This window comes from Stegostoma tigrinum, chromosome 1 (assembly GCF_030684315.1).
Source record: "Stegostoma tigrinum isolate sSteTig4 chromosome 1, sSteTig4.hap1, whole genome shotgun sequence".
Taxonomy (NCBI): Eukaryota; Metazoa; Chordata; class Chondrichthyes; order Orectolobiformes; family Stegostomatidae; genus Stegostoma; species Stegostoma tigrinum.
Window position 1 is genome coordinate 167,358,780 of NC_081354.1, and position 27,968 is coordinate 167,386,747.

General features: G+C 41.7%; 1 protein-coding gene across 1 annotated transcript in view; it reads right to left on the reverse strand.

Moving 5' to 3' along the window:
• fgfrl1a (fibroblast growth factor receptor like 1a) overlaps positions 1–27,968 on the reverse strand; it is a 300,676-nt gene that overhangs the window by 18,733 nt on the left and 253,975 nt on the right. The window contains exons 4-6 of the mRNA XM_048545931.2: positions 21,457–21,546; positions 12,745–13,029; positions 7,406–7,759 (exon numbers count right to left, since the gene is read on the reverse strand). Coding sequence (XP_048401888.1) covers positions 7,406–7,759; positions 12,745–13,029; positions 21,457–21,546 — 729 coding nt within the window. The remainder of the gene's footprint in view (positions 1–7,405; positions 7,760–12,744; positions 13,030–21,456; positions 21,547–27,968) is intronic.

Genomic DNA, 27,968 nt, shown 5'->3' on the forward strand with positions numbered 1-27,968 from the left:
TGGGCCATAAGGGCACATATGTCAGATGCCAATGCCTGTGGACATGGGGTGCACGTGGCTGGTGTCCATAGAACATACCTCTAGATGCTGGCGAAGACACAGTCTATCTGAAACAAGCTGAAGTCACCAAGTATTCAATCTAACATCCATGTTGAAAATTCTTGACATTTAGCTTACTTGGCAAGTTTGTTAAGATATAAAGATTAATATCAATGAGGTAAGTTGGACATTTAACAAGCAATGATTCAACTTGCAGAGGGAAGAACTCTCCTCACTGTTTGACAAATGCATAAGAGATTCAGTACTGTCAAGGCAGGCCATCCCAGACTTCTTGTCCAATCACAGCAGAAACCTCACCATAGCCCAGCTGGCCTGTAAATGCCTTTAAAGCGAATGGCATGAGGTTTTGTCATACTGGCTCAGCAGAGGAAAACGTCCCACCACTGTGGCATAATATCTTTGACTCCCCAAAACGTAGCAGTGGTGACTGAATCTCTGAATCAGTGATCCGGAAGCCCAGGCTAATCTCCTGGGGACCACCAGTTCAAATCCCCACTATGCCAGTTGGTAGAATTAAAATCAATTATTAAATCTGAAATCTAAAACCAGTCTCAGTAATGGTGACAATGACGATTGCTGTTAAAACCTATCTGATTAACTTGCGCCCTTTTGCGGGGGATATCTTCCATCCTTACCTGGTCTCTACATGTGATTCCAACCCACAGTGATGTGATGGCCTCAAGTGCCCACTGAAATGGTGAAGCAAGCTAATCAGTTCCAGGGCAATGAGGGAATGTGAACATTAGGGAATGTGACACCCATGTCCCATGAAAAAGTAAAATGGTACAACAAAACATTCAAACCACACTTTTACATTTTCCTTTGACCTCACCAACAAAAGAAAATGACTCGGAACCTTTGCTGAAACATCCTCTTTTAGAAATGTTTCAATACGTTACACCAGAAGGAAAGTCCTGTTCCTTGTTAACAGTAGAATAAAGTAAATTTGTGTATGTGTGTGTGTATTATATGTGCATGTATATATACAGAGGTATGTACATGTGTGTGTGTGTATTGTGTGTGTATATTATATGTGCATGTATATATACAGAGGTATGTACGTGTGTGTGTGTGTGTGTGTGTGTGTGTATTGTGTGTGTATATTATGTGTGTATGTATATATACAGAGGTATGTACGTGTGTGTGTGTGTGTGTGTGTGTGTGTGTGTGTGTGGTTTGCATTCTATCAAGATGCTTTATTGACATTATAAGGTTGTACATGTTTTAGCAATTACCACTTTAATATTCCACATCAAAAAGATTTGACACATGCTCATGTGCAGCCAGAATGTCACTAAAGAAGATTAAACAGCAATGTTTAATCATTTTTTTAAAACTACCTTCTTAACGGAAGATTAAAAATTGCTGCTAATAATGGCCTTGGCAAAATATGGTTGGTATAGCCAACGTATCGCCTGGTCACATGCACCTAGATAAGGGCTGAACTCAGACTTTGAAGGGTTATAAGGAGTATATACCACATGCTTGTAGCTGTAAGGTTTCACATTAAGAGGAAGTGCCAACAAATCAATTTTGTGTCAAGGCTCCCCACCTTTCCCTGATTCATTTCTCTTGCAACAAGGGCGTTAGGAATTTCATAGGGCACAAACCTGCCAAAGCTAGAGAGGAATGTAATGGACTGAAATAACTTGAGGTTTTGTTCCGCTATAAGACAAAGAGACTATTTTTCATAAAACAGCAACTGCTGTGGAAAATAGTAAAACTTGCAAACTTTCAATAAAATCCCCTTTCCTTCCACACCCATACTTTGTATTTGTCACAAACATTCTTCGTTCCAGGTTCCCTCCTTCATGCTATGCTTCTAATCTGCATTCCCTGTTGATGGTAAGTTGGAAAGAAGGTACATGAAACGTAGCTGCAGATATGTACGCAGCCATTGGCTGTAGGTGGCTTGACTCACCAGAGCAACTTGGTAAAGAGTACCCTGAAACATACAAATATCACTCAGAAGGGGAGGACAAAGACACGATGAGGACAGCCACGGTTGTGGATCAGTACCAAGATGGATTGGTGAAAATGGGTCTCCCAGTTCTTTGTGACTTTGTCCCAGTCGTTTATCACTGTTCTACTTTCCAACTCTCATCTCCACGTCCTCCCAGCCCCACGACCCTTTATGCCAACTCCAGCCTCCTCCCACACACATCCGCATGGCAGTCCCCTTACCTTCCCTGCCACCTCCATAACCACTTACTTTATATCCACCCTTGGCACACCTCAGGAGCCATGCAGAAATGAGAAGAAAACTCGAGCAATCTAGTATTGAGAGAGTGGGTGGAAAACAAACTGCCATTCAGAAAATCTCTTTAAAGCTGTTAAGTCTCAAGTGGTTAATCTTTTTTTTAAAAAAAGCACTTCTATTTGGATCTCACATCACCACAGCTAATCATTTAATACTCTTTAGATTGTCCAACAAACCAAACTCAGAAGACCCTGCTGTGACAATTGTAGCTTCGGAAATTCTGCCAAGGACTCGATGACAATAATCCCAAGGGAACAGTCAAACAAGCAGTTTCTTGAGATTTCAATTACCAGATGCTATCTTTTTTTCCAAAGTACTCTCACAGCAGGACAGCAGAGGGTCTCTTTAAACAAAATTAAATCTGTCAGACACATGTAACTTTTTTACCTTTAGAGTGAAGCATTTTAAAAATTCAAATCATGACACCGATGCAGACACTGCTCACCCTTCAATAGGGCTTAGATCAACTCCGTTATTTGATTACACCCATAAGTGGATTAAGACCTTTCCAATGTTCAAGGCTGGTTCAAATTTCGCTGCTGTGTGAATCATATGCAGTCCTTTACCTTATGAGGAAAATCTGGATTCGTCAGAAATGGGACCTCTTACCATCAGCAAGGTGGGGGTGGGTTCGGGTACAGGGCAGGGTGGGCAGTGGAGTTGCGAAGCTAGTTAGAGTGGTGGGGGGGGGGGTGTTTGAAGAAAGAGAGGTTGATCCTTGTGCCCAGTTGCACATAGAATAAAACGCCCACAACTACAAATGGTCCCTTTCCCTTCCCTTTCAAAACTTAGCCACAAAAAGTGGTTATGGTGTGAGCCGGCATTTTAACCGGGTCAAAAGACTCGAACATCGAATTAACGTATTGAATACAGCGGCCAGGCTGTTGATCCCCTATTAGGAAGGTCAGTTCAGAGGTTGGCAGGAAGGTGCTGGGCTGCCATCACCTGGATTTTGTTGCCCTCCCAACCAACTCTGAAAACATACTCAGTAGGAGCTGCAAATCCCAGCTGTCCAGTACCAGATACATCAGTCCAGGGCTCCCTCAGCCACACTCAGAGGGGATGTATTTGGGACAAGTCATTACAACAACTCCTGGCCTGGTGTCTAGGATAGGATTACTGTTAACATAGTCAGTCTCAAAATCGTGATTTCCATGAGTCTCACACAAACATACCTGGGAGCTCCAAGTACAGGTCAATCAATTAATGAATGGATGTAAATGCAGTGGAAACTGTACAGGGAAAATTTACCAGATCAATACCTAGAATAGAGGTAATAAAGCTAATTTAGAACAGACATAGGCCAAAATAGTCTGAACACAAGGAGAAGATGTTTCCATCAAGTGTCACCAGTTGTAATAGTAATGGAGCTAATCTCCATTTATGCCTTCTGCTCCTCCTTTTTTGACATAGTACCACGGTCTTACCAATTTATCGTTTTATGATTTCTAATGGATACCTCTTCTAAAGTGTAAAATTTAAGCTTCAATTTTTTTTTTCATTGTTCATCCCACTAACTTTTGGAATTAGAAAGAATAAAGGGGAAAATGAGACTAAGATGAGTGTGGTACACTGATCAAACTGACCAATTCCCCACTCAATGAAATAGTAAGATTCTATTTGCTTTCCTAATTGCTCGCTGTATTTTTTGTGATTCATGTATGAGAACATCCAAATCTTTCCATCTCAAATCTCTGCAATCACTCACCATTTAGTTAATAAGCTAATTTTGTGCTCTTCCTGCCAAAATGGACAATTTCATATTTTCCCACATTATACTCCATTTGCCACATCTCAACTGGCCTATAGCTTTTCATAGCCTTCTTGCATGTTCTTCACAACTTACTTTCCTCCACATCTTTGTGTCATCAGCAAGTTTGGCAATCATACTGTTCTTTCGTCTTAAGTCATTTATGATTCCTATAAACAGCTGAGATCCCAGCACTGATCCCTGGGGTACACTATGTCTCACATCTTGCCAATCTAAAACATGAACCATTTGTGCTGCGGTCTGTTAGCCAGCTAATCTTCTATCCATACCAATATTCTACTTCTTACACCATGAACTATTATTTTCCATGATATCCTTTGACATACCATCTTATCAATTGCCTTTGGGAAATCCAAGTACAGTATCTCCACCATTTCCCCCTTGATCCATAGTGTGTGTTACCTCTTCAAAAACACACTCTAATAATTTGGTCAAACACAATTTCTCTTTTGCAAAACCATGTTGACTTTACCTGATTACTTTGAAATTATCCAAATGCCCTGTTTTGATATTATTCAAATAACTTTACTACTTTTTCCTTTGGCAGATATTAAGCTATCAGGCCTGCAGTTTACTGTTGTCAGTCTTCCTCCCTGTTTGAATGGTGGTTCAGGTTGGAAGGGTCAAATGGACGAACGCCAGCTCTCAAGTCCTTCATTCCTACACTACACTTAGCCTCAGCTGAAACTAAAAGGCATGAGACAATACGTTTGTCTACCTCAATTAAACATCGCTGAAAAGTTACCTTGGATTGTTAAACCATTTCAATGTACTTCGTTAGTTTTATAGGCTTGACTAACACATTTACTCTGATGAACTTGAACTCTGAAGCACTTAACAATGCCCAAGAGGAAGACAGATCGACCTGCCTAAATTTCCATTTACATACCGTAGTTCCAAAAAAAGATAAGCAATGTCTCTTCTGCTGGGATGCCTATTGTTCAACAATGCAAGCATTTTGGTCAAAAGATTACGGTCATGCGATTATGATCTTTGCTAAGATCTAGCAATTTGCTTTCTGCAAATACCTCACACAGTTTGGCTTTTAAAGCAATTGGATTAATTTGGGAAACTTGTGCAAGATTTTACCTCAACACTGATGGCTGCTATTAGAGAAAAATGAACCAGCAATCTTTTTTCCTGGATATTCTCCACTGTAAACATTCGACTTTTGTTCAGTCAACTATAACATTTCACCATGTGTAGGCATAAACTGTACTCTACGTTGTCAGTTTCAAATATAATCAACATTATTAACCTCGTTTCAGCTCTTTGCATCGAGTAGTAAAGATGTGGGCATCAATTCCACTGAAACATTTGTGTAAAATTCTGGTAGAAAATCATTATAGTATTCATGCATTTAATCTTTCCATTATGCTTCTTTTCAAAATTATTTCTCAAAGCTTGAAGCTTTTCATGCGATGATTACGTAGATCCGTTGTTTCCAGCATCAAAGCAGCCTAAATGTGTTCTAAGTGCATTGACAAATTACTTTCTACAGTAACCTTTGAAAACAAACCAGCTTGGCCCTGTTTGCTCAGCACAATTTACTCTGAAGTGAAGTTTCCTGTTCATCAAGGTAAATGGAAAAATGAATTTTGTTTTATCTATAGCGCCCGCTGTTTGGAGCGTGCGCTTTGGGTCTCAGCACAGTGTGGGCAGTTACAGAACTAAACAACTCCCTTTAACAAAAAAGTACTCACTGAAAATTAAAACCAGCAGGCACGAATCAATATTGCTGCTTTCAACCAGTCCACAAAAAAAGTCAAAATTGCCTCTATACTCTTACAAAAGCAAAACACTGGAAATCTAAAAGAAAGATAGAATACAATGAAAGCACTCAGTATCTAAAGGGTGAAACAGGTTTCGCATTTCAGCCCTTTCATCAGAACAATTCTGATGATAAGTCATTCATTGACCTGAAACACTGGGCTGTATTTTAAAATTCAGTTTTGCAGCAACGGTATGGAATGTAAAATTATGCAAATAGGCTTCCTGCTGCGAACGTACATGGCCAGGTCTGGCAGGGATTTTACAAAGAGGAGGGCAAAGCCTTGGAAACACCACCCAATCCTAACCCTGACCAACAGCCACTTAAGGGCTGTCATTTCTGGGCAGGTGGAGGTGGTCAGGGGAGAGGGAGGGAACACCCTGCACCTCCCTCAGCCGCCTCCCTTTGTCAGTGTGAGCCCCACCCAATTTCTCCAAGGTCTCTTCTTCCAACCTCAACCTTGCTTTTGTAACCCTGTCACCACCTTTCTCGCCCTCTTGCCCTTTACTCCGGCTGGCACAGCTCAGGGCTGCCAGCTGGTTCTTCTTCCCCAGACAACCAAAGCTGCTTACAGCATCACTGTGAGGCAGTCGTCAGGGGCTGGGTGACCACCTCACAAACAAGGAGAAGTAGGCTGTTCAGGCCTGCTCTGCTATTCAAGAATGGCATCTGTTTGCGTTCCAAGTCTACCCAGAGGACTTCAGCTTTCCTTTCCCATCGAGAATCCAGCCATCTCTTCTTTGGAAATCTTCACTGTTTCTCCCAGGTCCACCACCTTCTGAGGCAGAGAATTCACAAGTCACATAACCCTCAAAAGATCACAGAGATAGTAGGAACTGCCAATGATGGTGTCAGAGATAACAAAGTGTGGAGCTGGAGGAACACAGCAGGCCAGGCAGCATCAAAGGAGCAGGAAAGCTAACGATTCAGGTCGGGGCCCTTCTTCAGAAATGACGTTGCCTGGATGGGACTGTATTAGCTATAGGAGAGGTTGGACAAATTTGGATCGTTTTTGCTGGAAACCAGCAACAAACATCAGCACCTGCTGGAAAAACTCAGCAGGCCTGGCAGTGACTGTGGAGAGAAAGCTGAGTTGCTGCTTCAAGTCCAGCGACCCCTCCTCAGGACCGCTAGACCTGCTGAGTTTTTCCAGCAACTTCATGTGTGTTGTTTTTGCTGCTGCGATTTTGAATCACAGCTCTTCACTGAGATTTCCCTGTCTAAAAATAAAGTGGCAATGATTACACAAAGTAATCAGACACATTACACCAGGAAGTATTTGCATGTTACTTTGATAGTGCTGAGTGACTGCAGTGGAGAGGGGGTTGCAGCTGTTACCAGTGGAGGGAGATTCTCCAGGTCTCCTGATGGCTTACAGAGCTTCGTGTACCAACAGAAAGGGACCAATCTCAGATCTCCACGCTTGGAGCTTCAAAGCTTCAAATCTCAGGCATCCAAAGCCAAAATGCACTGCTGAAACCTAGAAAGAGCAAAGTAATTATTCCCAGTGCACTATTATTGAGAGAATTAGGAGCCTGCCTACCTGGTAGCACAGTAAGGAATGCACTCCGGAAGCTGTATCCCATGGTGTTGGCACCCAAGCAGATGTACATCCCAGCATCCTCCTCTTTTGCTCGGGAGATCATCAGTTTGTTTAAGTAAGAGCCATCGGGCCTGGACCAGACCTCCCCTGTTGGCAGCACAACAAACTTCTGACCTCCGACATCAATGGTGGAGTTGTACTTGTTCTCACTGCCGTATTCAACTCTCTTCAGCCACTGAATCACTGGCTTAACGTCACTGCGGACCTTGCACTGAAAAGAGGTTGTACCTCCATAATCAACTGTGGTGTTTACGGGGTGGGTTCCAGTTAGAATGGGTTTGGATCTCGTGGTCTCTGCAAGTGGCAAGCCAAATGATCCATTGTTAATGTTTATTCACTGCAGAACACTTCACTGTACAATCACACATATATTGCACCCTTCAATAAACACAGCAGTATTTCACTGCAAATGTTATGCAGATATCTTGCTATGAAATGCTATAGCATAATTATCCTCGCTGGACCACAAACCAGGGTGTAGTTGAGGACTATACTATGCAGATGTGACACTAAAAGTGGTCCTGCATTTAGTTTTGGCAAAAATCAATTTGTTCAGTCTTGTTAGTAACAGCATCTCATTATTACAAATGGAATCATTAGAACCATACACTGCCTATTACACTCCATTCCCTATACTGGAATAATATCACAAGGAGGCACAAAGTATTAACTAAAGTAATGACTCCTAAAGGGAATAACTATTAAATGGTGCAATATCACTTCCACTTTGAGAAGAATCCAAAGAGTAATGTAATATCCTGCTAAGCCTGTGTCGATCTGCTCAGAAATTGAAGCTTGTCTCAAGACAGAGCAATGTGGAATGTGCTTTGGAGTCTGAAAATGAACCAACTTCTCTCCACTCTCAGTAATACTGAGGGGAAAGGTTTCAGAAATCATTCAGAGGGTCATTACAATGGTCCAGGACCTGAGTATTTGAGCCTCAAACAAAAAAAAGTTAGTAAAGAGTGTGATACAATATTCAAATAATAAAATTCCTGTAAAGTCAAGAGTACACAGTTAATTACTAAATGACTGGAGTAAATGGATGTAGAATTACTCCCTTCAAATTCTTTTATCGAAAGGATTCTGTCACTTCAACTACTTATTTAGTTGGTAGAAAAAAAGTAATCAATTCATAAAATTGTCTTTTGCCTTAACAATTTATTTGCTGCAATGTGTTCTCTCATTTTATTTTACTGACATCGATGAACTAATTACCAGCTAGGCACACAAACTCCTATCTCTGTCATATCAGAGAGTTGCAAGGCTTCATTAATTTTATGAGTTGTGTTAGCAGCAATTGGACAATTTAAATAAAACTTCAAAAGGCTAGGTTTGAACATTTACCGGTAACAGGATATTTGAGAGAAAGGGAAGGATGAGAGGTGCATCTGAACCCGTCATTTGCAGTTGCAGAGTGGGTTAACTCTGACAATATGATACTAAAAGGGAGCTAATGTTAGCAGTACAGCAGCACTCAAAAAAAAACCCACTGCCATCGTTAATTCTGCAATTCCTGAGAAAATTAAACGTCAGGGAAATCTTTTCAAGCAAAATAATGCATCTGCCATTTGTTATTTTAACTATTTATGTTAAATCTTCTGGACTTTTACGCCAATTCATTCTCATGGAATTGAGGAATCCAGCTTCTCTAAAATGATGCTCTGCTGGACTTCACATATCCGCATGAAACGGTTTTAAAAAATTAAATTTCAAAGCCCCCTTACAGAAACACTGGTTACACAGAGAAAAACACCACTTCTCCCTGGTGACATTAAATTCCACACAGCTGCCACAATTGGGCAGAAGAGAAAACAACCTGGGCTCGCCCTGTTCAATTTTTTTCATGAATGAATTACCATGATTCCCAGCTGGCAGTGAGGTAACTGTAACTTAAGGGTTTCTTAGATAACAAAGTGTGGGGCTGGATGAACACAGCAGGCCAAGCAGCATCTTGGGAACACAAAAGCTGCCGTTTCGGGCCTAGACCCTTCTTCTGATTAAGGGTGTAGGCTCGAAATGTCAGCTTTTGTGCTCCCGAGATGCTGCTTGGCCTGCTGTGTTCATCCAGCCCCAGACTTTGTTATCTTGGATTCTCCAGCATCTGCAGTTCCCATTGTCTCTTAAGGGTTTATTTTTTGTTTTTTTTTAAAAAAAAGCCTAATTAACTTCCAGATTTAGAAATCATGACTGCCTGTAGGATTGCCTTGAGAGTGGATGGCCCAGAACATATACAGCAAGTCTCAGCGAGGGCGTAAACCTTGTAAATATTTTGTTCTCTGGTAGGTTTGTGCTGAACATTAACATCTCTGGATACAAACAAACATATCATAATCTATCTCCATGAGGGAGCCATTTTCTACATGTCATTGTTGAGCAGCAGTAGCTAATGGGAAAACTATTGTTGAAAAGCTTCACCCAAATCTACATACAAACACAACATGCACATCTGCCAATGTGGTATACTGCATCCACTGTACCCGGTGCGGCTTCCTCTACATTGGGGAAACCAAGCAGAGGCTTGGGGACCGCTTTGCAGAACACCTCCGCTCAGTTCGCAACAAACAACTGCACCTCCCAGTCGCAAACCATTTCCACTCCCCCTCCCATTCTCTTGATGACATGTCCATCATGGGCCTCCTGCACTGCCACAATGATGCCACCCAAAGGTTGCAGGAACAGCAACTCATATTCCGCCTGGGAACCCTGCAGCCATATGGTATCAATGTGGACTTCACCAGTTTCAAAATCTCCCCTTCCCCTACTGCATCCCTAAACCAGCCCAGTTCATCCCCTCCCCCCACTGCACCACACAACCAGCCCAGCTCTTCCCCCCCACCCACTGCATCCCAAAACCAGTCCAACCTGTCTCTGCCTCCCTAACCGGTTCTTCCTCTCACCCATCCCTTCCTCCCACCCCAAGCCGCACCCCCAGCTACCTACTAACCTCATCCCACCTCCTTGACCTGTCCGTCTTCCCTGGACTGACCTATCCCCTCCCTACCTCCCCACTTACACCCTCTCCACCTATCTTCTTTACTCTCCATCTTCGGTCCGCCTCCCCCTCTCTCCCTATTTATTCCAGTTCCCTCCCCCCATCCCCCTCTCTGATGAAGGGTCTAGGCCCGAAACGTCAGCTTTTGTGCTCCTGAGATGCTGCTTGGCCTGCTGTGTTCATCCAGCCTCACATTTTATTATCTTGGAATCTCCAGCATCTGCAGTTCCCATTATCTCCAGTACACCCAGCCCCTCCACAGCCCTAGGCTAACTAGGACACATAGATGCCTGGGAAACAGCAAGGCAAGTCGCTGGGATGGACTGCTTCTTGTCTTCCTGCCAGCAGGTCATTTTACCAGGCGGTGAGAAGGCACATGACTTTCCTGTCCAGAGACCAACTGAGCCACTTGAATAAAAACCAAAAGAACTGCACGTGCAGTTCTGAGGAAGGGTCACCAGACCCAAAACATTAACTCTGTTTTTCCTTCACAGATGCTGCCGGGCCTGCTGAGCTTTTCCAGCAACTTTCTTTCTGTTCCTGAGCCATTTGAGTGTCCAATGCAGCTGGCATTTTGCCAGCCATGGGCAGACTCTGACACATGGTGGGTTGGGGGGGGGGGGGGGGGGGTGGGGGTCAATAAAATAAATAGAAAGATTTTTTTTAGAAAGGCCTAATAAACCCTGCTGGCTTCCCAGCAGACAGAGGGGTTTGTCCGCTTGTACCCCACTGAGGGGCCTCCATTGGAAATGAACAACCCCTGCCATAACACGTACTCCTTTGTTTACCAACCGCCTCCTCCACCACCCAACTGATCCCCGTTGCCCTGAACTTTACTTACCTGTATCCTCAATGTAGCTGTACAAGAATTTGGTCAGGCCACGTTTGGAGTATTGTGTGCAGTTCTAGTCACTGCACAACATGTGAAGGCTTTGGAGGCAGGGCAGGAGAGAGGTTTCCCAGCATGTTACCTGGATTGGAGTGTATTAGCTACAACAAGAAACTGGATGCAGAATGGGAACTGCATATTCCCAGTCTGTATGGTTCATACCACACATGGTTTTGCATCTCCAACTGAGCCATATAGGGGAGCTACCTGCTTACATTCTTATTCAAACTGAATGCACTTCATATGTTTTCAAATTAATTTCAAGTAATCAATTATGATGGAGTAATGCCTTGTGAGCTTCCCAATAGCTAAAGGCCAAAAGCCTTACAATTCAGAAGAATTTAACATGAAACCTGGGTCTGTACTGAGTTAATCAGCTCCGTCAGCATTTAGGGAGATACAATTTGCTCCTGGGAGCTGGGTTGGCTGGGCGGGGGAGAACCAAAATTTGGCACTGGTTCCTGGCATTCATTGAGTTCTACTAGATCTCAGGTCAGGAAGCCTAGGATTAGATTTAGTTGAAATGGCACACTGATCTGAAGCCTCTTCTTGTGCTTGCATTAACGTTGGCTGGTTGAGTGAATTAAGAGAGGGCTCCCACAACAAGTGGAATTGCACTATTACACAACACGATGTCTTAAATGTGTGAGAGACAGCGTGCAAGAGAGAGCCAAAGAGTTGCAAGTGTCCCATCACAAAACTGAGAAAGCAAGCAATCCCTGATATCTTCAAATTTCTCCCGACGTTCCTAGGATGTCACTCTGGAAATCTAAGAAAATGCTTTCTCTAAACTTGAGTCCTGTATTTTCTGAATCTGGTATTGAATATTTTGAAGCTAGCTAGCCTTGACAGTAGGGAAAACCCCGAGGGAAAGGTGGCTATGAGGAGCCAGGGGAGAAACCAATGAATCCAGTAAATCTCTTATCAGATCCTAAAATCAACTGTTTTTCAATTAAAACTATCAGTATACTATTTCTTTAATAGATCTGTTATTTTTAAGAAAAGGCAAAAAGAAAACTAAAGCTTTGAATCCCAAGCAAAAGTAAAACATGGGAACAGTAAACTGCTTTTTGATACGAAATGCCACATTAAATAAAAAGTTGAGTTTTTGCTTTTTTCTGTGTCAGAGTGCAGAAATAAAGCCAGCACATCTGAGAGTGGGATGAGGCCTGATTTGAGTTTTGTATCTCTGCTCCTGTGTTTCGAATGAAAACACATTTAGCATCTGCACAACCTTATCACTACCAGATGTGCAACATGCTCCAGGTTGGAATCTCTTGGAGCGCAGCAGAGACTTGGCCATGTGGTTCTCATTGTGAGCAAAAAGGCCGCTTGCAACTGTCTTCAAATGGACCACTATTTTTTATCCCTTCTTAAATCCAGCGCGGTACTTACGGATTACTTCGACCTTGTACGTTGCATTGATTTCTCCCGCTCTGCTGAAGACACGGCAAGTGTATTTCCCACTGTCTCCAGGCCGCAAGCTCTTCAGGGTCAAAGTCCACTTCTTCTTCTTGGCATCACCTATGTCCTGAAGGATGAGAGGCTTGTTGTCCTTCAGCCAGGTGATATCGGGCTGGGGGTATCCACTTGCAGCACACTTCAGCCGGACCGAGCTGCCCACAGGACGGGCAATCACTCTGCGACGCATTTTGGTGGGTTGTGTAAACCTGGGTCTCACTACAAATCACCAAAGAAAAACTTTTACATCTCTGTTGCATAAATGTGTATCTACTTGACTAGAAATAACTTAAATAGGAAGAGAATTTATATGTCTTAATTCACCTAGGTAATCCAAGTGCAAGGACGATGTTGTAGCATTATTTCGCTGTTCTGGTTCAGAAACCTGACCCATGAGACACTTAATATATTCAAATAAAAATTCCTTATTGACTTTGCAGGTCAGATATGGGTCAATACTCCTGACAGATCCATGTGCCTTTTATCCTTCAAAGATGCCCGTTCACCTGACTTCACATCACCTACCACCATATCATTCTATTCCACAGGAGGCGATGGCCTAGTGGTATCACTATTTGATTCTAAACCCAGAGACTCCAGGTAATGTTCTGAGGACATGGGTTCGAATCCTGCCATGGTGAAATTTGAATTTAATAAAAATCTGAAATTAAGAGTCAAATGATGACCATGGATCCACTGTCAATTGTTTGAACATGCATCTGGTTCATTGATGCTCTTTAGGGAAAACTGCCTTCTTTCCTGGTCTGGCCTACATGTGACTCCAGACCCATAGGAATCAGTGTGGTCGACTGTTAACTGCCCCCCAAGCAATTAGGGATGGGAAATAAATGCTGGCCTAGACAGCAACACATTCATCCCATGAATGAATATGGAAAACTTTCTTAGTTCCTCATCTAGCATCCTCCCCTGGATCCAAACCAATGTTCTTGACTCTTAACCAACATCTGAAAGGACTGCCAATACCCACCCCACCCCCACCCTGATCCAAGGGCAGGGAGGGATGGTGATAGATGCCAACTTCACCAGCAACACCCACATCCCATGAAAAAATGGAGGAAACAACTCATCTGTTGAAGAGCTCCAAATGTTGGCAGCTACATACATGATTAGTTTGTGACTGACTTATAAGTTAAAAGACCTGGCATTACGAACTGCTAAAAATATCAAGTATATTTCTCCTCTGTAGACTTAACTAGAGTAAACTTGATCAGCTCGAGAAGATAAAAAGAAAAAAAAAGCACAAATCTAGAAATATAAACAGAAATCTCTGGAAATAGATAATGGTTCTATCAGTACCTATAAAGAGGAATAGTGCGGTCATGTCTTCAGTGGCAATCTTTTGTCAAAATCCCACTCTAGGTGAAAATGCTCTGTATTTTTGGGTGCCTGCATTTGTGAGCATTAGCATTATCATCAATGTTGTACAAGACGGAAACAGATCCTTCGGTCCAACTTATCTATGCTAATCAAATATCCTAAATTAATCATTTGCCATCATTTGGTCCATCATCCTCTAAGCCCTTCCTGTTCACGTACCCATGCCTTTTAAGCATTGTAATAGTACCAGTCTCCACTAGCCTCTGACTCAAAGATGAGGAAGAAACATTGTGCAAGTTTCTTGTACCCTAATTTCAGCAACAGTCAAACAATTCCCTTCATCAATAGCCTGCATTTAACAAGAATCTTGTTTCAAATAGAGTGGTGGATGCTGTCTATGTAGACTTCAGCAAGGCATTTGGTGAGGTTCTGCATGGTATACTGCTTAGCAAGGTTAGATCACATGGACCGAAAGAACTGCGGATATACTGTAAATCAGGAACAAAAACAAAGTTGCTGGAAAAGCTCAGCAGGTCTGGCAGCATCTGTGGAGGCAAAAACAAAGTTAGCATTTCGGGTCTGGGGAACAGTTCTGAGGAAGGGTCACCGGGCCCGAAATGTTAACTCTGTTTTTTCCTTCACAGATGCTGCCAGACCAACTGAGCTTTTCCAGCAACTTTGTTTTATATCATATGGAATCCAGGAGGAGCGAGCCATTTGGATACAAAATTGGTGTGAAGATAGGAGACAGAGAATGGTGGTGAGGATTGTTTGTCAGACTGCAGGCCTGTGACCAGCAATGTGCTGCAAGGGTCAGTGCTGGGTCCACTGCTTTTTAGCACTTATAGAAATCATGTAGATTGAATATAGGAGGCATGTATGGTTGGTAAGTTTGCAAGTGATAAAATTAGTGGTGTAGTCGACAGTGAAGAAGGTTACCTCAGGTACAAAATTACCTTGATCAGATGGGCTGAGGAGTGACAGCTGGAGGTTAATTTAGGCAAATGTGAGGTGTTGCATTATGGTAACACAAACCAGGACAGGACTAATGCGTCAATCGTAGGTCCATCGGAAGTGTTGCCAAAGAAAGAGACCTTGGAGTGCAGGTTAGTAGTTCAGTGGAGGCGTCACAGGTAGACAGGGTAGTGAAGATGATGTTTGGTACACTTACCTTTATTGGTTAGTGCATTGAGTATAGGAGTTGGGAGGTCATGTTGTGGCTGTACAGGACAATGGTTAGGCCAATTTTGAAATATTGCATTCATTCTGATCTCCCAGCTGAAAGAAAAATGTTGCTAAACTTGAAAGGGTACAGAAAAGATTTACAAGGATGTTACCAGGGTTGGAGGGGTTTGAACTATAGGGAGATGCTGAATAGGCTGGGGCTATTTTCCCTGGAGCATCGGAGGCTGAGGAGTAACCTTATAGAGGTCTATAAAATCATGAGGGACATGGATGGGTGAATACCCAAGGGCTTTTTCCCAGGATAGTGAAGTCCAAAACTAGGAGGCATGGGTTTAAGATGAGAGGGGAAAGATCGAAGGTGGACCCAAGGGACAACTTTTTCAAACAGAGGGTGATGTGTGTATGGAATGAGTTTCCAGAGGAAGTGTTGAAGGCCAGTACGATTACAACATTGAACAGGCATCTGGGAGGGCATACGAATAGGAAGCGTTTAGAGGGATCTGGTCAATTGCTGGCAAATGGGACTAATTAATTTAGGATATCTGGTCAGCACGGACAAATTAGGCTGAAGGGTCTGTTTCCGTGCTGTACAACTCTATGACAAACAAATCGCTGACTTAATCATAACTTATTGGGTTAGGATTTACTCGGGTATCTCAAGAGTTACCTTTAAATCCTAAAAAGGTGGAAAAAATAGAAAGCAAAAATGTATTTGGCAACGAATTTTCTGCGTTTGTATTGCCATTGGGATCCTTGCCGACACAACTACAGATTGGAAAAATCACTCACTCTGCCAGCAACCTATTAACATTCAGGCAAAGTTCCCAGAAGGCAGCTCAAAAAGGAATAGGCCCCACCATTGTCTGTAGACCCTTTTCTTAAGCAGGTGTGCACGTGCGTGTGTGCATGAACGCGTGTATCTTGATGTGACAGTTACCAATATCTACACTGGCATAGAGTCTGCAACATGCATCCCCAAAATGTGTCACACGGGCAAAAGAAAAATTATTGCAATCCAGGGGAAGACAGATTATACGGAGTGACTAAGAACTCGAGCAGAGGTGGTTTTTAAGAATGGTCTTGAATGGAAATGCAAGGGCTGGATTCAGAGAACAGTTCCAACAAAACTGATGTAGGGACTAGGTCCGAAGCGTCAGCTTTAGTGGTCCTAAGATGCTGCTGGGCCTGCTGTGTTCATCCAGCTCCACATTTTGTTATCTCCAATTCTCCAGCATCTGCAGTTCCCATTATCTCAGATGTAGAAACTCTCATGTTCTTAATTAACTGTACCTTTACTTCCTAATTATAATACTTTGCAAATACTCCTTCCAATTATAATGACAATCAATCATGAGGGGAGCAACATCTGATTGCTGTTTATTGACATTGTAAATATATATTGATGAATTTGCACAACCAGAAAAATCCTTCACTTCAGAAGTGAAATTGGTCCCTTGGAAGCATAACAGTCAGGAAAATCTATGCAGCTTATGGTATCTGTTAGCATTTGGAAATCAGTGAAAGTTTTACAACACAGACGCCATTTGGCCCATCAGATCTGTGCCAGTTGATGAGGAGCAACCCAGTATTGTCCCATTTGCTCACCTAGGTTTGTATCCCTGCAGATCACAGCTCTTCAAGTCAATGTCTACGGACTTTTTAAAAATGGAGACAGTTTCTATCTCTACCATCAAACAGTGAGCTCCAGGTCCTGAACAGCTACTGGGTGAATAAAAAAACATTTCCTCATTCCCCCTAATTTCAGCCACTTCAAATCTCTCCCTTTTTCAAAATGATCACCAAACTGTGTGAAGTGCTTCATTTCTGACCCCCTCCCGAGGTACTGAACTCCTTTTGACACTCTTTGCTAGACAACAAAGAGGTCATTAACCTGAAACCCATCTGCCTGTCATAAACAGGGAATATGGTCAATTAAAACCCAACACTTTCCAATTCAAAATTCCATAGCTGGTAGATGGATGAAGTGTATTCCTAAAACAGAAGTATGTTTGATCATGGCACTTCGAAACAAACGTACAAGGAACAAAGAGTACGCCACTCAGCCCATCAACTTTTCTCTACCATTCAATAAAATTGTGGTTGAACAAATTTCAACCTCAATTCTAAACTCCCGCATGCCGCTGATAATCAGTCAACACCCAAATGCATTTTAACTGGGGACAGAAGCCTGGAAGACTCCATGCCTCTGTTGCCTGATCTAAGCTGGTTTGTGACTAGTCTGCACATAGAGGGTCTCCATGGTAACTATAACATTTACCTTTGGGATAAGTGGAGCAGAATTCATTAACCCTTCCTCCAATGTCCTCCTGTCCATCACCTTCATTCCATTTGGGCTTTCTTCTAGGCTCACTGCAACCCTCTGTATCTGGCTCTCTCCCTGAGATTCTACATTTTGCATCTATTTCTTGCAATTCCTTATTTCGGTGTTTCCTTAGTGTCCCTTATTTCTTTGATGCTTCTGTTTATTACTTTGGGATGATCTGCAACTTTAAACAATTGGTGCAGCCCCTCAGAGCAGCAGAAATAGATCAATCAGCACTTCAAGTGGATCCTGCCATTCACGTAGAATAAAGTAAGAACCAGCAGCTGAACAGCACACAGGGCATCCCAAAGTACTTCACAGCTGCTAATGTACTTGTAAAGTGTAATGATGCTAGTAATTAGCTCATTACTCAATCTTTGAATGTTAAGGCAACACAATGAATATTTGCGCTGGCAGTTGTCAAGACACAACGTTCTAGTAACATTGAGGCCAATCTGTCAGATTCCACCTCTAGGATCAATGCATCCTTCCTGAGGTTTGGTGCCAAAATTGTACAACTAGAACACTGCTTCCACACTCCAACCTACTCAAAATAAAGGCCAACATTTCTTTCTGATTACATTGTGACTATTCACCAGTTTCTAGTGATTCTCACTCATTGAAGATATCTAAATACATCCTTTGATACTGTTACTCATTTCTCACCACAAGAAAACTGTTTCAGTTCTTTTATATGTGGAGGATAATCTCATACAATGAGGTCCATTTGCCAAACTGTTACTCCATTACTCAGCCAGCGTATCCCTTTATCATTTTTTGCTCCCGGCTACACAACTTGCAGTGCCTCTTCATTTAATTTCATCTGCAAACTTGGAGAAACAATCGTTTATTCCTTACTAAAAATTACTGGCAAGGTGAAAGGGTCTTTGACAAACACCAGTTCCCATATCTTTCCAAATCAGGATTTGCTGCCTTTATCCTCATGGTAGCTCATATTTGCCAATCATTTGTCAACCCATGTCACAAGGATATCTCCACCTCTGTGCAGCTTTGCTTTTGCTAATTATCTCTTTTTGCAGAACGTTCCAATTGCCTCCTAACTGTCCATCTGAACAAACCCCTACACACCATGCTAGTGAGCCTCAAAAGTTAAACTGAGTCAGCTCAGTGCAACCAACATTAAAAAAAAATCAATGTTGACATAATTTGTTATATCATTGTTGACCAAACACTTAATCCCCAGTGACAAAATCCTGCAGGTCACTATTATACTGATAAGGCACTAGAATCAGTTTGCTCTTACTTTGCAATTTTATAATCCAGAGGCACAATTCATTTTGTTTATATCAAAAGCTAAGGCTATGGGGAGAAAGTGGGAACAGTATAGAGAGAGTTGGATGGTCAGCCATGATCATCATGAATGACAGAACAGGCTGGGAGGGCCTACTCCTGCTCCTATCTTCTATGTTTCTACATATACTTAGCTTTTCATTGTGCCTTTTATGTTTTGGCTCTTCCAAGGGACCAGACTCAAAATGATCCTTCTTCCGTTCTCTATCTATGTACTTGTTGTGTACCTCCAATGTATTTGGGATGATTTTAAATATTGCCTGCCCAAAAGAAACTATGTGTGGGTGGGGGTGGAGAAGGACATGTCAAATTGCTGACAGGACCCAGGCTTCCCACACCAGCTTGTTCAATCCCTGCCAAATTCTCATCCATGCAGCCACTTCTCCATATCAAGCGCTGCCTATTTGTTTTCTGATGATAGCCTGTTCGTTTCTGACCCCAGTCGGATTCATGCACTCAGGACACAAGTTAAAATCTCCCAGGCATCAAGCTGCTGCTGTCTCCATTCCCTCTGACTCACTCTTCAGAGTAATATCTGGACTTTTCAGTTCTGACATTGGAATTTTATTGGAGGCAATCTTAACTCAATGAATATCATTAGTAAAACTGACAATGAAAAGTTGGAACGCGTGGGCTAATTTCACAATCAGCGTACAGCCATGATCACAGAGAGAGTGCAATCAAATACAGGCATAACATTTTTATTCTGTTTGCCATTTCGCCGGCCCTGGGATAATTCAGAAAAGAGCATTTTTTCCTAAAAATAAATCAGATATTATGTGCAGCAAACAGTGTGCTAGAAGCCAGGTAAATGAGATTAAGTTCAAGTTGGAAAGAAATATTGTGGAAGATCAGGAAATGTCAGCCATGTTTCAATGAATTATTTCCAAAAGCTGGTGACTAATTTTCGACCCAGACGTTTTTACTCAGAAAACCATAGCACATGCAGAAGTGAGTAAACTGTATATCATGAGGAAACCCATGGGATGGGTTCAGTAGCCACACTGGCCAAGCAAAATAAAGCCAAGGACCCACAAGGAAATGAAAAGGGGAAATGTGGAACACTTCTGGTTAATATATTAGAAAGGAGTTGAAAAAATACAGGAGCTGTACCTGACAACCGAAAGGCCAATGAAGTTATCCTGCTATTTCAAAATAGAGTGAGACATGAATCTTGAAGCATAAATGAGGCAGGACTGAGCATAGTGGAGCAAACGTTCAAGAGCATTTACAAATTCTGTAAATTTTCATCTAAAAAGAGCGCATAGCGCAAAAGAGGCAGTCAGCATTAATTTAAAGGAGAAACATCAGAAACTATAAAAGTTCTGTAAATCTTTGCTGAGAAGCTTCTAGATGAGAATTGGTTGGTGGAAAACGTCTGAATTTTATAACATCTTTAATAATGAGATGAGGTATGTTTCTGATTACAGCATTGCTAGCCTGCTCAACTGGCATGAGTTTGATAATTAGGCAAATACAATGGAGGATTTCATTACTGTCGTAGTAAAATCCTTTTTCTCTTATATTAGAGGCTAAATAAATTTCTTTATTGCATTCTGTCACTTCTTTTAATTATTTTTGATTTCTCTTCTTTACTGACTGTAATGTAACTAACATGCACACATTTACACTCTGCACTGATGAAATGAAACATCCACTTCTAAGACTGCTGCCAAAGTAATATAAAGTTCAAACCAAAGCTTCCTCTGAATGTCCATGCATTGGCAATAAATATAGACTTGTCATTATTATCTAATCCCAATGCATTAAATAGAAATAGAGAGATTAGACTCTGCTGGCAACCACAGCCAAGCAACTAAGTATGGGCCAGGGTTTGAACTAGTTGTATGATTCAGTGCCATATTATCAACGCATTTAACCAGATACAACTGCCTTTCTCTTATATTAAAAGCAGGCAGCTATACCTCCTGCTTATGCTTAGTGGTATTGTCTCTGGAGTCCAGAGACCCAGATAATATTCTGGGGGACCTGGGCTCGAATCCTGCCACAGCAGATGGTGGAATTTGAGTTCAACAAAATACCTGGGATTAATAACTTAATGATGACTGTGAATCCATTGTCAATTGTCGGAAAAACCCACCTGGTTCGCTAATGGTTCACCTTTAGGATAGGAAACTGCCATCCTTACCTGGTCTGGCCTACATGTGACTCCAGGCCCACAGCATATGTGGTTGACTCTCAATTGCCCTCTGGGCAAATATGGACAGGCAATAAATGCCACCTAGCCAGAGATGCCCTCGCCCCATGAAAGAATAATAAAAAAGTTCTACTCACTTAGCTGTGCTCCAAAGCACATCATACTCACAAGACACTACCATCTGCACGATAATCAAATCTGACTAAACTACCTAATCACAGCTCACAACATGACAAACAATTCAGTTTAACTCAAATGTCATGTTCGAAAGAACAAAGAAACACTTGATTACGTTCATACTTTGGAATTTTGAGAATTCAAGGTATCATACCCCATTGTTTTCCTGTGGGATCTTCATTTGCATATTCCCCATTTGATCCTTGAGGCAACTTTTGTCCATTCCTTCCTGTGCTTGAATCATCTGCAAATAAAAGAAGCAAGAGCACTATTAGGAAATATGAAATGGAAGACCGATGTGTCAAACACGATATGACAGGTATAGGGCTCAGTTCACATAGCACCTCCTGGCTATGAAAATGTTTCATTTTGCCATTCTATTTCTAATTCAAAATATAAATCTTCGAAGTTAAACCACAAAGATTGTTTAGTTTGTGCAGCTTGGGTGAAGAACCAAGCTTAGGACATTGAGGACAGCTTCAATCAAAACAGCAGTATTTAGGTGAAACCAAATAGTAAATTTATAAATTTGTCATCTTTAATGAAGAAGAGAAGTTCAGAACGAAACAAAAACGTAGGGTAAGGGATTAAAATTGGACAAAAACAACTAAACAGTGAAAGGGAGAGACAGAAACATATTACATGAAATTACATGAAAGAGAGAAGGCATGTAGAGAAATAAATTTGAATAAAGCTCAGAACAGAGGAACAGGAGGTGGCCATTCAGCCCCTCGAGCCTGCTCTGCATTTAATGAGATCATGGCTGATCTGTGGTCTACCTCCACGTCGTTTGGCCCGTATGCCATAATATCTTTGTTTCCAAAAATGTTCCCATCTCAGATTTAAAATTAACAACTGACTTTGTATCAAGAGCTGTTTGTTGAAGAGAGTTGCAAACTACACTTTGTATGCAGAAGCGCTTCCTAAAATTTCTCCTCGTTCTCAGTCTAATCTGTTTACTATGTCAGGGTAGTGAAATATCATTATTCACTAGGCATTGATATTGATGCCATTTAGCAATGGTGTTGCCAAATGCAGTCTGATAAGATGGCCACACTATGAATGCTTGACTTAGCTCTTAGCATTCTAATATACCTAGATCTCAGTAAGCAATGTTTATACAATCACAGAGGTGACAGAAACCTTGAATTAACCTGTTTTTTTCATTTCCTTTTTCTCATTGCCTATATGTTTGCTTATAAAAGATTATGAGATCCACAATGGAAAATAGTTTTTGGACATTGATGCGATATTTGAGGTTTTAAGTCTTTTTTGCAGTCTTCTTTTCAATGGTATTAGTATTACGATTATTTCAAATATTTGCCAAACTAACAAATGAGTAATTGGTTCTGTCCATGTTGGATACACAAATGCTATGCATTTTCAGCACTTACAGTTTTTATTCCAAATTTGCAGCATCTGGGGTATTTCACTTGTATAACATTCTAGTTTTGTTCTCCTTTATTCATTCACAAGAAGCATTTATTGCCCAGAGGGCACTTAAGGACCAAGTGCATTGCTGTGGGCCTGGAATCACTTGTAGGCCAGGCCAGGTAAGGATGGCAGTTTCCTTCCCTAAAAGGACATTAGTGAAACAGATAGATTTTTCCATCAATCATTTCATAGTCATCATCAGACTCTTTATTCCAGATATTTACTGAGTTCAAATTCTACCCGCCGCTGTGGCAGGATTTGAACTGGGTCCCCAAGACATTACCTAGGTCACTGGGTTAACAATCCAGCAAAAATGCCACTAGGCCATCACCTCCTGTCAATTAGCATCCTTTTTTTTATCATGTTTGCCAAAAGATGCAGAGTTGACCTGCTTTCTCAAGGATGGAACTCTGCAAAGGTTGCCAAGCAAGACATACCACAAGGAATATCTAAAGACATGGTTTGCATTTTGAATTCTTTCTTAGCATGAGGAAGTGACTAGTCATCATTTAGTTGGTCCCCTGTACAAGCATAATATCAGAAACTCAATCAAACCTCCCAATGCTCAAGAAATTATATCTTCATCACTTAAAAAATAAATGCATTTAACAACTTGTTTCAGCAGCATTGTACATCAAAGTTGGCATTCCACTGCAGCAAGCAATTCATTTTCACTCTTTCCTGTTTCACACATTGATCTATCTTTGCATAGTTCTACCAAAGACATTGCTTACTTCTACTGAAGATTAACACTGTATTTCAAGACTTCTCAATTTCTTTCTCTGGAACTACACACAAAGAATGCTGGAGACATTACCTTGTCAAAACAAAAATACCATTGGCAAATCAAATCAAATAGGTTTCTATGATCATTGATATTTGGTCTTAGGGATGGGGCACGGGTGTTGCATGGAGAATTAGATATCCAAGTTAGAGAAGAAGGTAGCAGTGCAGGTTGTGATAAAGGGTTGATTGTTAATAGAAAACAAAAAAGGGACAGAGCATGTGAAGTCATAACGCACAAAGAAATGGTGCAGGACTAGAGAAATTTGATAACAGAACAACTTAAAGGCTTTATACCTGAATGCACAAAACATTCAGAATAAAATCAGTTAACAGCGTAAATGGAGAAGTACAGGTACTATTTGAGGCAATTACAGAAATATGGTTGTGGGGAGACCAGGTTTAGGAATTGAATTTCCAAAGGTACTCTGTTTCAGGAGGATAGGCAGGAAGGAACAGGATATGGTGTGGCTTTGTTCCTAAAAGGAGAAGTTCTGTGCTGTAGTGAAAAATTATATAGGGCAATCAAGATGTAGAACTGGTCTGGGTAGAAATAAAAACTAGCAAGGGAAAGAAGTCCCTGGTGGGACTAATCTACAAGTCCTCAAAGAGTAGTTGCACAGTGGGGTGCAGTATAAATCAGGAAATACTGAGGGCTTGTGAGAAAGGTATGACAATTATCATTTGGGTGATTTTAACATGCATATAGATTGGATTAATCCAGTTGGTCACAGGGCCTTGAGGGAGGATTCATTGAATGTATCAGATAGAGATAGTTTCTTGGAGCAATGTGTTGTGGAACCAACTAAGCAGCAGGCTATTGGTATTGTGGGATGAGTTGGGGTTAATGAATGATCTATTAAAGGATCCAAAGAAAGATGAATCATAACATGCAAGAATTCAAATTTAGATTGAGGCCAAGAAACTAGAGTTTCACACAAGCATTCTGGCATTAAGCAAAAGATAAATATCTGAGTATGAGGACAGGCTTGGCCCTGGTGGGCTGGGCAGGAAGATTAAAAATGTAGGACAGTTGATGAGCAGTGGCAGGTGTTCCAGGAGATATTCAATTTCTCCCAACTATATCATATTCCAGTGAGAAAAATAGTGTGTAAGAAGGAGATAAAACATCAATGGCTAAGCAAGGAAGTTAAAGATATCCAGGATAAGAACTAACAACCTTAGGCAAAGTCAGATGGCAGGTTGGAAGATTGGAAAACTTTTAAAGATCAACAAAGGGTTACCAAAAACATCATCAAAAGAGCAAAGGCAAGTTATGAAAGAAAACTAGCACAAGAAAGGAGGGAGGTAATGGCCTCGTGGTATTATCACTGGGCTGAAAATCCGGAGACCGGACAACATTCTAGGGACCCAGGTTCAAATCCCGCCACAGCAGATGGTGAAATTTGAATCCAATAAAATATCGGAATTAAGAATCTAATGATGACCATGAATCCATTGTTGATTGTTGCGGGAATATCCATCTGGTTCACTAATGTCCTTTAGGGAAGGAAATTACCATCCTTACCTAGTCTGGCCTACATGTGACTCCAGACCTACATCAATTAAGTTGAATCTTAACTGCCTTCTGGGCAATTAGAGATGGGCAATAAATGATGCCTGGCCAGTGACACCCACATCCCATCAATGAATAAAGAAATAAGCTTCTATAAGTATAAAAAAAAGTTGGCCCCTTGGAGAACAAGACTGTGGAGTTAATAGTTGGAAACATGAATGGTAGAGATACCAAATCAGTATTTTGCCTCAGGTTTCATGATAGAGGACATTTGTACCATCTCAATTATAACAGATAATGCACAGGTTAAATCAGTTCCCCAGGGACTGATGACCTACATTCTAGGGTCAGAGAAAGTGGCAGCAGGGATAGTGAATCCATTGATTGTAATATTCCAAAATTCCCTGTATGCAGGAAAAGTTGCAGTGGATTGCACAAATGCTAATCTAATACCCTTATTCAAAAGGGGATGAAGCAGAAAGTGGGAAACTATCAATTAGTTAGTTTGGCATGTGTCGCTGGAAGATTGTTAAAATCCATTATTAAGGAAGGGCACTTGGAAATTTAAAACGTAATCAAATGGAATCAGTATGATTTTATGAAGGTTAAATCATATATGATTGGTTTTTGAGTTCTTCAAAGATGTAACAAGCAAGGTGGATAATGGGGATCCAGTAGATGGAGTTCCAGAATACATTTGATTAGATGCCAATCAAAAGGTTAATATGTAAGGTAAGGTCACTTTGGGTTGGGGTATTTTATTTGAATTATACAGTGCAGAAGAAGCCCATCGAGTCTGCACTGACAGATGGGAACACCCAACCTTCAACCTAATCCCATTTACCAGCACTTGACCTTGAATGTAATGATGTGCCAAGTGCTCATCCAGGTACTTTTTTTGAAAGCAAATCACCTCTACTTCCAGGCCAACATCACCCTCTAGATAAAAAGGATTTTCCTCACCTCCACTCTAAACCTCTTGCCCCTCACCTTGAAGCCATGTGCCCTTGTGATCCTTCAACTAGGGGAAACAGCTGCTCCTTATCCACTCTGTCGATGTGCCTAATCTGGTACACCTCATTCAGACTGCTCCTCAGTCTTCTCTGCTCCAATGAAAACAGCCCAGACCTGCCTATCCAACTTTTCCTCGTAACGTAAATTTTCCATCCCAAGCAGTGTCCTGATGAATCTCTTCTGCACCCTGTACAGTGCAGTCACAAATGTGGAATTCACTGCTACTGGGAAGGGGGATGCTGAATCATTAAGTAAATTTGAGGAGATAGATGGATTTTTAAATGAGTCATGGTTTGAAAGGCTATGGGGAGCAGGCAGGAAAGTGAAGGTAAGTTTGAGATGAGATCACTCATTATAGATGAAGCAGCAGAGCAAACTGCAGGGGCTGCAATTTCCTAAACAAAGCCTAAAAGGACGACAGATGCTGTAAATCAGAAAAAAATATACAGAAGTTGCTGGACAAGCTCAGCAGGTCTGGCAGCATCTGTGAAGAAAAAAATCAATGGCATTTCTTCCCAGATGCTGCCAGATCTGCTGAGCTTGTCCAACGGCTTCTGCTTTTGTTCCTGATTTGAAGTATCTGAAGTTCCTTCTTTCAGTTTTTATTTAGTATTTAACTCACTGCCCCATCTCTTCTTGGCATGGCCACCTTGAAGAAGTTCTGTTCCTCTCTCCAAAGGGGTTTCTGTTCCAATCTTTTTGTGTCCATTGACATTAATTTCACTGTCACTCCTGGTGTTTGACCGGGTATTTGCCAAAAATTCGTTCCCACAGCTATATCACATTTCTCAGGGACTGCCTCCAGCTTATTCTCAGCCCATGTGGATTCCAACTGACGTTTCATCCCTCATGCTTTGAATCTGTCCAGGATCACAGTATCTCCGTGATGTTCAACGTTCCATGGGCAGCTGCTCTCGCTGCATCCAGAGATCCACACATCATCCAGTGCACACTCTCAACCTTTCTCTCCAACAGCATCACATCGTGTTGGCTCAGAGCTGCACCACTTTGCAGTTCCACTTCATCCTCTGAGCCAACAAGAAACCTTTCCTTTCCCTTTCAGGCATGGAGGCCTACAAGGTTAACAACTCAGAGATACCCATGGCTTTCTGGAACTTTCCTCCCCGCCCCTTCCCTCTGACTCCTTCCCCTCCCCCAATCCCACCTCCAGTCAGATATTCACCATCCCTCCTAACCTTCCACTCTCCAATGCTAAACATTCTGTACTCAGCAAAGGTCTCAGTTTTATCCCTCTGCATCCCCATCCTAATGAATTTCAAGCACAACATGATGTCAAACTCTTCTTCCGCTGTCTTCGCCTCCATGCTCGTTTCTTTGGACAAGAGTCCTCTCCCCCACCCCACAGACCCCTTCACCCAGTTCCAACACTCTCCCTCCACCTGGACCCCTCCCTTGGGGCCATTTATCTGCACTTGATCTGTTCATTGAGAACAACCAATGTGATATCAGTCACTTCAGATTTTCAGCCCACCCAATCCAACCTATCTCCCTCCCAACTCAATTTCCTACTTCTGCCCCTAGTTCTTATGACCTTATTACGTTATTTTTATCATTTCAGATTTATATTGAGTGCACTATATGCTACATGGGATTTGAATTCATACCCTAATAACATTGTGGCTTACTAGGCCAGTGACATTACCACAATCCTACCAGTTCCTTTTAATTAACTTTGGAATTCCCTCCCCAATGGCATTGTGGGTCAACCTACAACAGGAAGACTACAGCGGTTCAAGAAGGCAGCTCACCACCACCTTCTCAAGGGTAACTAGGGATGGGCAATAAATGCTGGCCAGGCAGCGACAGATAAATCCCACAAATAAATAAACAAACAAATAAGTAGGATGTAGAGAAATGGAAGCTGAACAACCCAAGCAGTTTCAAGATGCAGTTTTATA